At 37.4% G+C, this 11,737-nt stretch overlaps 1 protein-coding gene across 1 annotated transcript; it reads right to left on the reverse strand.

The window, feature by feature from the left end:
* Positions 1 to 4,333: 4,333 nt before the first annotated feature.
* Positions 4,334 to 8,509, reverse strand: LOC119191398 (myrosinase 1-like). The gene is made up of 6 exons (XM_037445297.1): positions 8,350 to 8,509; positions 7,931 to 8,070; positions 7,018 to 7,688; positions 6,252 to 6,560; positions 5,233 to 5,471; positions 4,334 to 4,515 (listed from the first exon to the last, which is right to left on the reverse strand). Exons 1-6 carry the CDS (start codon positions 8,376 to 8,378, stop codon positions 4,356 to 4,358), a joined length of 1,548 nt encoding a protein of 515 aa, XP_037301194.1. The 5' UTR covers positions 8,379 to 8,509; the 3' UTR covers positions 4,334 to 4,355.
* Positions 8,510 to 11,737: the final 3,228 nt, after the last annotated feature.

Here is an 11,737-nt window from a genome sequence, read left to right on the forward strand (position 1 = left end):
AAAGCCTTGAGGCACACCTGAGGTAGCCAAGAAGGGCACCGAATCGTAACCATACAGCGCTACAAGTTGAGTTCTATTCATAGGATAGGATCTAAGCCAACGTTGTAGATCACCGTGAATACCTAAGTGATCTGTCTTGAGCAGCAATATCTTTTGATTCACTCGGTCGAACGCTTTAGAGAAGTCGCTATAAAATAATCTATCTGTTTTTTATTAAAAGCTTTTGCATAAAAGTTGGTGTAGAGAAGGAGGTTCATACACGTAGATCTCCCAGATACAAATCCATGTTGTTTACTGCTCAGAAGACATTTGACATGATTGAAAAGTGACGATAGATCAGACTTTCAAACACTTTAGCAAAGCAGCTTAGTATGGAAATAGGACGACAGTTGGTGACGTCATGAGGGTCGCCTGCCTTATAGATTGGGGTAATATTTGCTATTTTCCATAAAGAAGGAAATACTCCTTCACTTAAGGATTTGCTGAAAATTAGAGACAGCGGCCCGGCCAAAGCGGAAGCACAAAAACGAATGAATACCGGCGGTACACCGTCAGGACCTGCGCTTTTACGAATATCGATGCTATTCAAAAGACGAAGAACATCTTCTTCGCGGATTTTTAACTTAGTGACGGTAAATGACGATGGAGGAAAATCGGGTGTATAAGATAAGTTATTGTTATCCTTATAAGTGGAACAAAAATAATCTGCAAACAGATTGACTATGTCAGATCCAGTATTAGCGATTCTATTCATGTAAAACATGGAGTTGGAATTCTGTTAGTAATGCGCTTATTCTTCGTATGTCTCCAAAAGGCTTTAATATTAATTTTAATGTCTTCCTCGATACTAGAGATGTAACTTTTAAAACATTCAGTCATAGCATGTTTCGCTCTTGATCTAAGCATAGAGAATGTGTCATAATCACGAGGATTTTGAAATCGTTTGTAGCGAGCATGGTACTTAGCCTTGTTTCTGAGAATCTTTTGAGAGCACTGGAAAACCAAGTAGGATACCTATGTGATCTTTGTATTATCTTAGGGTATTTTTATTAAGCGTAGCGGTCAGTATATTGTAAAAATTTTGAACGAAATCATCACAATTAAGATCTTTGACTGACTGAGCCCAATCCTCATTAAGGAGATCTTTAGCGCACTCAATATAATTAGTCTTGCGAAAGTTGAGTATTTCAAGCGAAGAACAAGTTTTTAAAAGGGGAGTTTCATCAGTGAGTGTAATTTCTATGGGGGGATGATGAGCATCCAGGCGACTAATTGATAATATTATGCCGTGATTTCCCGTAGGAAAGATACAACATAATAATAATATCAGCCCTGTATTATATACTTGCCCACTGCTGAGCACGGGCCTCCTCTACTACTGAGAGGGATTAGGCCTTAGTCCACCACGCTGGCCTTGTGCGGATTGGTAGACTTCACACACCTTTGAAATTCCTATAGAGAACTTCTCAGATGTGCAGGTTTCCTCACGATGTTTTCCTTCACCGTTAAAGCGAACGATAAATTCACAAAGAATACAAACATGATTTTAGAAAAGTCAGAGGTGTGTGCCCTTGGGATTTGAACCTGCGGACATTCGTCTTGGCAGTGCGTTCTACACCCAACTAGGCTATCACCGCTTGAACATACTTTTACATAATATTTATTGTGAACATTTTTCGGCATAGTTATTAAACGGCCGCCTACCTAAAATCAGTTCCTTTTGAGCGATTCAAACCTGGACAATTGAAATAGAACCTACGAAAATTGGTACCTGACCTGGTAATCGCCACTACGATCTCCTAAGATCGTATTAAGAAATCAATCTTATCTTTAATTACAATCTCAAGTAGACATTTAATATTGAATTTTTTAATAAACAAAGCTTAAGTTGTCAAAAACCGTCATATGCTATGACTTAATATATAATTTGACATGTTTTCGATATCAGTATATTTAATAGCGATGACGTTAAAATTCTGACTTTAATTTGACAGCGTCTCAGCTGATATCGATAGTGCGACATTAGATTGCATCTATTATAGTACAGCCCTATTTCTAAAGCAAATAAGCCATTAGGTACGCGGTGACTAACTTCTCAACCTAACCCCTTTTAGAATACAATCTTGAAGATATTATAAACTACATTGCTAGTATCAGGGCCCTTATTCTGCATGACAGTGTAAACGCGTAACGCGGCTGTGTCATGTTATCTTCGTGAAATGTGCTTACAATGGTATTGTGTATGCCAAATCCTATAGTCCTAAACGTGACGCGTTGCGTTACGTGCTTGTTACGCACTATGAAACTAACGTGTGGCATAGAGAATAAGGGCCCTGGATATTTGTATCCGTCCGGATAGCGAACTACATACAGAAGGTGTAAAACCCGTCATATTGGCCCACGTAAGTTCCGGGATCGGCCTGTGTATATCCGGTTTCTAATCGGCCGGATACTCAACGATTACTCGCCTGTCGACTTTATCTGGTCCTCACTCTGCGTGCCATGAGATGCAGCGGAGTCACTATGCCGTGCTTGAATAAAAAAAACAACAACTTATTGTCATTCAAATTCTAGATCTAACTTGTAGAAGTGTTTTTGATAAACAAAGCAAGCTAAACATCGCCTGCAAATTAGAACTCTCATTACATTGTGGTGAAAATGATTTACGCTACAAACATTGCGCATTTAAAACTTGTAGATATTGAAACGCTGTGAATATAATTTATTTATTTTAAACACGTAAAGCCGTTGGCCCTGCGTCTGATCTCTCTCCAGTCATGTCGGATTGTCTCACCAGACTGTGTGAGTGAAGGAACAGAGTACACCTGTGTATTGCGCACACACTTGTGCACTGTAATGTCTCCTGCATATTAGGCTAATCTCCGTTGAGATTTGATATCTTGCGTAATACAAGTAAAATTTGAACTTCACAAGGTAATGTGTATTTTATTATGCACAAATCAGCCTTATATGGCGCATTCCATATTCCGTTAACAATAATATTTATTAATTTTATAATGATTTCTTAGGTTTACGCGAATGTTAGACATTGATAAAATCCAATTTACTATGGAGTTAGAATACAATAAATCTCTTGCTTTCTTAGATGTTTTAATCATCCGTAATCCTAATCAGACCTTAAGTCATACTGTGTATCGGAAACAGACCCATACTGATACATACTTGTATTACCATATGTAAGAGGAGTCACCGACGAGATTGGATACATCCTGAAGCGTGCTTCAATAAAACTTATTTTAAGCCGCCTAAGAAGATTAGTCAATTTTACCACCTGTCAAGTGTCATATACCTCTACAAGAACCGGGAGTATACAAAATAGATTGCAACTGTGGCCTCTCTTATATCGGGCAAACAAAAGAAATATAGGGACCCGCGTAAAAGAACATATAGCTAACGTGAAACACCGACGCTCGACGAAGTCTGCAGTTGCTGAATACTCTGAAGGAGGCGCCAATCATTATCTGCGACTAGACAAGCCACAAATCCTCGCCAAAGAACACCGATTCCTGCCTAGGATGATTCGCGAGGCTATTGAAATTAAAAAACATCCTAATTTCAATAGGGAAGATGGTTGGAAGCTTGCACAATCCTGGGATCCAGTTCTACATTTAATTAAATCTGAACCCAAAAGACCGGCTCATTCTGCGTAGATCGGACCACCAAGAGTAAAATTTTTAAAAAGTTGTATAATTGTAAAATGTAGGTAGATATTGTAACTTTGACTTTACGGTTGAACAACACCTCAGTCCTCCCCCGTGATCATGAAGGCTGCAGTCTTCGAAACGAAGGGAGAAAATTAAAATATAAAAAACCGTGATAGAATCCGAAAATTAGTTAAATTTCAATAAATTCATTTTTTTGACCCCACTGCACTTGATGGTAAGTGGAGTGGAGTCCAAGTGAATGTCGACTGATGAGAGACGAGTACCCCTCGACAGTCGACACAACAATGCCGGCCTGTTGGAACCGGATATTCACAGGCTGATGCCGGAACGCGACACACACACACATATGGCGGGTTTTAACACCTTGTGTATGGTGGGCGTTATCTTGGCAGATATAAAATATATTCTTCTATCAGCAATCTACGTACACGTAACAGTCTTCTGAATTTATACTTGGTTTGTTTAGTTTAAATATAAATATAGAGGATTTTTCTTATGGCTCTATACTCAGACTATGTAGATTATAATAACTTAAAGAATTTTTAGAATCACTTCGCACGTCGAATTATCCAGGGATCAAACTCAAAAGTTTTGAAACTAATGATGCAATATATAGTATAAATCTGGTACATAAAATAAAAGAAACATTGTCAAAGTATAAAAATATATTTAATGTCCTTCTTCGATAGTCATAGCTGTCAATTTGGGTTCATAGTCCTTGTCCAAGGTCTTCGTGCGCAGGATCTCTTTGTAAAGGAACGCTGACTTGCGCGGGGTGCGCGTGCGTTCGGGGCTGTTGTAGTCCACCTCGTAGAGACCGAACCTTTGCCTGTAATTGTATTAAAAAAGAACTGTACTTTATGACTAAAGAGATAGTGAAAGAATACTGTGAGTGTAAATGCTAGAATAGAGGTGACTTCATAATTTATACTCTAGATGTAACAGTAGACGAGTGGACTTAATTTGTGTGGAATATAGGCCCAACCTAGACTCTTTGTCAATAACGTTGACTTTATCTTGTCCTGCTCCACTTTAGGTTCGGTGTGGTACTCTTCGTGTTTGTTGCAGGAAAGGTTTTGATATCCAGTCCCCTTATCTAAGTAAATCTTATCTTACTAATATTATAAATGCGAAAGTTAGTACAAATGTTTGGATGTTTGTGACAAGTACACGCAGAAACGGCTGAACGTATTTAAATGATATTTGGCACACGAGTATATCATGAACTGCATTAACACATAGCTATTTTTTATCCCGTGATTTTATACTATAGATTTTTTCTTTTTTATAGATGGCGCTGGCGTCTTGCTGGTTGCGCTTTAAATCGCTTCAGTGTTTTAGGGCCTATAGTAGGAAAGGCTGGTCACGCGGGCGAGGCCGCGAGCAATACTTAATTGTTAAATACAAACCACATAAAGTTTTACCGGTCATGGAATGCACACAGAAACTTTGGGTAAACTACTTATATAACCACGAGGGGACTTGTCTCCGCCAGACCAACAACTAAAGGAATTTATTACTTAAAAAAAGGTTATTATATACTCACGTATAGCCTTGCAACCATTCAAAGTTATCCATTAGACTCCAAGGAGTGTAGCCTCTTATATCAGATCCATCATTAATGGCATCCAGAACAGCACCTAGATATTCCTTGAAGTGATATACTCGGTCATCGTCTTCTAACCCTTCATATGTTGCGTAACCGTTCTCAGTGATAAAAATCGGTACATTGTTGTAGCTTTCACTTATTTTCCTCAAAAGGTTGTAGAATCCCCACGGGGTTGTCTAAAATTAGAAGTTATCTATTTACATTGATAGAAGATTTCTGATTTTTTTTAAGATTTAAGCATGCATCCCCTATACTCTGACACCGACCTACTGTATCATGATGGGTGATGTTAACTATTTGACGATTTCTCGTCGTTTCCAAAGGTCTTCGTATGTAAGCAGTGGTGGTACAAAGATGTCGTACGATTCTGTCTCTCCGACGTTTTATTTTAAGATTAAAAGTCAATTGTTAGATAACGATTCATATTCTAGAAGCTTAAACAATCCCCTATTTTTAAAAGTAACAAAAAACCATGTACACCTACTATTGTATAAAACTGAAGAGGTTTTTGTTTATATGAAAGCGCTAATCTCAAGAACTACTAATCTGATTTTAATTTTTTTCGCTATATTATTCCGGAATGCTCTAGGCTACTTTTGAAAAAAAAAATTCACGCGGGCGGAGCCGCAGGCAAGAGGTAGTTTAACATAAAATTATAAAAGTCACCCACACTACTCTTCCTCTCAATATTTTCTGTATCATTTTATTAGAATATTTATGTAATAATAACAAACATGTCAAGTGGTGCTTTAGATTTCAATGTCAACAAGATAAGATAAACCCCTGTATATTATATAACACATTACCCTTAAAATCCTCTTCACATGTCTCAATTTTATCTACAGATATCCCAATTGTCACTGGTGGTATAACTGTGCCCAGCATTAAAATGGATATTATAGCTTTGCATTGTCTTTCATGTAATATGAGTACAATTCAGTACTTGTTAGATTTACCTTAATTCGCGGATGGGATCCAGTTAACCAATCAGGACTGGCGTAGGATATGATACTAAGATCATCATCGTATGATGGGACTTTGTAGTACCCAATAACCGACTCGTTTCTGTACGTCAAATGTGTGGAATAGTGGTTGAGGCCAAACAAGTCAGAGGTACCGCGAAGGTAATCAATTTCTTCAGGTGTGAACTCTGGGAGTCGGGAGCGAGGATATCCTTGTTCAGCACTTTTCTGAGCTATTCTGTCTTTCACAATTTGAGGATAGTCACCGGACTCAAAGAAAATGGGATGAGCGTACATGCCCCACTGGAAAAAAACATATAAATCTCTGGTTCTCTAGTGTACTCAAATAGCTGGAGTGGTGAATTTTCGTATGGGCGCGTATGTATATGACACTATTATGGGTATGTATATTACAGAGCTAATATTATAACATTTTTACTATAGTTTTGATGACGTCGACTATTTTCGAACAGATAAGTTAGGCAGATAAAATAGGATAACATGATAATTCTGGAGGAGAGGACTTCTTAAAACCATCAGCTGATAACTGGAGTTATCAATATATGATAAGAACTTTGCACAAATATAAGTAAATTAGATTTTTTTCTTGCATACTAGAAGGGGGTGACATATCTAAAGACAATTTTGGTAGAAATTTAATTAAGGTTTCTTGGTGTAGCCCCCAACTACTGGAACTCCACAGAAGTTAGTGCCTTTTTTATATAAAAAGTAGTAAACATTCATATATAATGCAACTCACATCAAACATGTTGGCATCTTCAGCTGCTTTTATATCTTCCTCACTATCACTATTAGGCTCGTATCTTGCAGCGCTGATAGAAATAAAAATAGTTCCATTTTGTTTGGGCCTGTACTCTTTATCGTAGATGTGGTAGGCTTTGGCATGGGCCAATAATAAATTCTTGCCACATATATAATCTCCAAAACCGGACATAGTATATAATGGAGCCAAACTGCCCTTCCCATAGCCTTGACGACAAATCTCTCGCGGCTCGTTCACAGTAATCCAGTATTTAACTCGATCACCAAACAGTTCGAATAATACTCGTGCGTAGTCCGTGTACCAATCAATGATATTTGGGTTGGTCCATCCACCCAAATCTTGGATATTCTGGGGTAAGTCCCAGTGGTAAATCGTTATCATGGGTTGGATATTGTATTTCAGTAATTCATCGATCAGATTGTTGTAGTACGCTACTCCAGCTTCGTTGATTTTATCAGCGTAGGCGGTTGGGAATATTCTGGTCCATGCGATCGAGAACCGATAGAAATCGAGTCCTAGCTCTCTCATCATTTCTACGTCTCGTTTGTACAGGTGGTAGGAGTCGTTAGCGATGTCGCCGCTTGAACCATCGGCGATAGGACTTGGTACCATGTGACACGTTTTGTCCCAAATACTCTCAGATTTTCCTGGAAGGGAATTATTTGCAATGGATATGAAGAAAAAATGAACACAAAATAGTGCTTGCGCATTGCAACTACCGACAAGAACAAATTATGCGGTGATACCTACAATAATCTCTCCATACGAGAATCTACAAGTAAACTTTATAACTTGGCAACACATAAATTTATTGGGTTGAAGGAAATTAATTCATTATTATATGAAATTTGAAACTCTGAAGGTTTAGACAGAACGTAAATCAACTCACCATCTTTATTCCAAGCGCCTTCTATTTGATAAGCGGCAGTGGCTGCACCAAACAGAAATCCATCTGGAAATTTCCTTGGTGACTGGCGAGCATCAACAACTTTACTCTCTACCAACCCGCCATAACAAGCGAGAAGGACGCTAAAACAATTTGCATTTAAATAACCACAATATTTTGAAGAACAAATGAAAATTTTGAAGCTATCCGGAAAAATGAAATGCAAACATTATTTTTGTAATCTAATACAAAAGTAACGTTATTGCAAATATTAATTGTCAACGCGAGACATTTTAAATAAAATGTCCCGGAAAAATAAAAAACATGATGGGGACAAAACTTTTGAAATTGAAAATAAATTATTTTTTCCAATATTTTTTTTATAATACGTTTGCTAATTCCTAATATAAAATAATACCTACACAAAATATTTAATGTTAAAGAATAACATATTCCTTGGTCGTTTTTTTCTCACTGAGTTAGGTTTGAGATAGATGTAGTATTTATATTTACAACTTATCAGTTTTCAAGTACTGGATTATTGTCATGATACGCAGATCTCCAAAATTCGTAATATTCACATAATATACGATTATCTCCCTTCTCTAAACACGAGTGCTGGCACTCGTGCGTCGCTGTCACACAAAACTTCCTGCGTTCTTGTATAGTTGCGAGGTGTTTAGAGAAGGAAGATAATTGTATATTAGGTGAAAATGCGGAACGATTGCGTATTAAACGTTCAATTTTGTAGTTTAATTGAAAAAATCAAAAGAAAAAAGAAACTTTTTATAAACAAGCTTTTATTACTAGTTAATGAAAAATAACTAAAAAGTTAAAAATAAATTAAAGACGATAAATTAAATATTTGCGTTTTTATATCAGATTCATTTTTTATAAAAAAAAGCGTGTTATGTTTTTGTATTGTGTTTTTTCGATTATGTAGCCCGTAGTACCTACGCTCGCAATGCGTTGTATTGAGCACTTAAAGATGTATGCTGATTATCATCTAGCACCTTAATAGTCATTAAAACGAATAATACTAGCCCAAATTCGATGAGGTTGTATCGCTTAACTATCGAGTGCCTATGGCCATTTACAAACTCCAACTCCATCATCAGACCCTGCTTAACATTTAGCCAAAGTACTCGTTAAGACAAATCATACGAGCTCAAATTTGATGGGGTTGAGTCACTTAATTACCAAGTTCCTATGGCCACCCTCGAGCTGCATCATCAAACCCTGATTTTTAGCAGCAAAGTATTAGTTGAAGTAAAATCCGTCTCTCTTTCATTTGATACCTATATTGGGTTGGTTGAACAAAAATATGTACCTGATCCGCCATTTTGTACGTGCGGCCATCTTGGAAATGAGTGCTTTTTATAATGTCTTATAGAAGTTAAGCTCATTCATTTGATGCCCATATTGGGTGGGTTGTTTTGAAATATGTACGCCGCTATTTTGTTACAGCGGCCATATTGGATTAACAACAAAACTAAATTTATATGATTGCATTGTCACGCGTAATTAAGATACATGTCAAATTTCCACTCACTCGAATCCTGGGATGTGGGTGAAATTTAGCTTGCAAGATTTGATTACGAACACCGGGACAGGTGAAACAATATAAAAGCTTGTAAAATCATCGAGTTCTCTATAATTATAATAGACCAGAGTATTGCAATAACCCTCTATATATTCACGAGATTCACCAGCGCTAGCACATCTTTATCTTCGAAAGAAGACATGTTATCGTGTCAAAATTGGACAGCTGAAAACCGTGACCTCACGCGGCGCCCAGCGTCACGTCGGTGCCTCGACTTTTCTATATGTTTTAAAAAATTACGACGGTGCACAGTCCGTACCATATCTGCACCCCACGTCTTTTTTGTGTGCCCTGCGCCTTAGTGGTAATCCGTACTACTATATAAGTACAAATTGTTAGACTATTTTATTTTATAGAACAATCTATGGAATATTATATACGCACCTGTCTCCGTCCTCTCTACACTACCCCAATCATGACTGGGAGAATGCTCATGGTATTGTACACAGTATACTATGTGTAAAATAAAATAAATAAATATTATGAAACATGATATGTATAACGATCTAATTAATATGAACAATCAATTCAAGACCGTATTAAAAGCCATTTCGGCGCCATCCATTCAGACATTGATGTAACAATAATACATCTATGAACACAAAGTGAACGTTGCCAAAATGCTTGGGAATCTATTCATTGCCCATCTGATCCGTGGCAGATTATTACATTACAAATCTACACCCCTTACTCAATACAATACCTCATTCTACCCTAGTATTTGTTTTCAATATAGTGAATCAATTTGTATTTGGAACGCAATTTTGAATAAGGAGCGATACATTATACAGGATCATTTTGACATGAGGTTACTAAACGACACCACATGGAGAGTCATGTGGGTCAAGAGTGCGCATTTAAACTTTGACGCTTCATAACATCGAAAACTATTTATATAATAAAACGAAACCGTGTTAATCAGTAAGACCGTTTATTTGTCAACAATTTGGATATAAAACTATTGTTGAAAAAACCTTATATTTCAAGATACTATGAAAAACAAAGAACGATCCGAACACGCCCACTTACCCCTTTATAGGGGTAAGTGTACGCAGCATCGTGGGTAAATGTACGCATCACTGTGTGTAAGTGTATGCAATAATAAAAAAGAGATTTTAACCTATTATAGCTAGCTTAAAAACATTAACAACATTTTTTATTTATATGTACTTATGGTATGAAATTTTTCGCTGGTTGAAGCATCAACATGTTGGTGAAAATGCAGTGGTGGTAGAACTGGTCAAAATGATGTCTGTAGCTGAACATGCTACAGAGGTGTCCATGATATTTTACTTTCCTTGTTAGCGTTGGATGATGTCAATGTAAGTCCAGTAGTCAACGACACATTTTGTACAGGTTGACTAAATGATGTAGGAGCTTTTTCGATCTGCAAAGAAGAGTCTTGCCCGGACATAGAAAGATTAAGGAATGTTGAAGGTGAAGTCGTTCCTGCACTTGCCGAAACTTCTTATGTAGGTAATTTAGAAAAGGTGGATGCTATTATGTTTGTCAAAGGCTGTGTGCGTGATGGAGTTGCAGCTTCTTGGATAGGTTCCTGACCTGCTGTATTTGGCAAAGACTCTTCTACATTGTAGAAGAGCCACTGAAGAGAGATTGTGAGTTACTGAAGCTGCTGCGAAATTTTCCTCCGACAAAATGTCCCTATCTTTTGGCCAGAATCCAGAAACTTTGATTATACCCAGTCTTGTACAGCTAAATTCGATGACGTGTTGAATCGATGCTTAATGTTATTTACTTCAGCATACTCATAAATCAACTGCTGGAGGTTCTGTATAGTAAGACCGTAATAAAGATCATCACTTCGTTTGATATATTTGTATATAGGATTCTCTTGATCTTTGGTGAATGTCAAAGAAAATCGTTTCATGCTGGTAGCTGTCTTCGCAGCTTTTATACGTTTTCGCAGAGTACTTTCCTTAAGTCCGACTAGATAGGCAGCTTTTCGCTTACTAGTGCCTTTTGTAATTAATAATTTGGCGGTTTCCGGCTGTTCATCTGTGACAAGGCATCCTGAGCTTTCCTCTGGTAATCTCGAAGCATTTTCAATGTGTATTTGGATTCTGAAACAAAAAATAGCATCACATGTACAAAGCCATGCAAGCAGGGTAAGTGTGCATGCGCACACTTATACGACAAGCTTCTGCGCACACTTAACCCAAACCATTGAAACAGAATTTTAGCAATAT

Source organism: Manduca sexta, unplaced genomic scaffold (genome assembly GCF_014839805.1).
Source record: "Manduca sexta isolate Smith_Timp_Sample1 unplaced genomic scaffold, JHU_Msex_v1.0 HiC_scaffold_1457, whole genome shotgun sequence".
NCBI classification, from domain to species: domain Eukaryota; kingdom Metazoa; phylum Arthropoda; class Insecta; order Lepidoptera; family Sphingidae; genus Manduca; species Manduca sexta.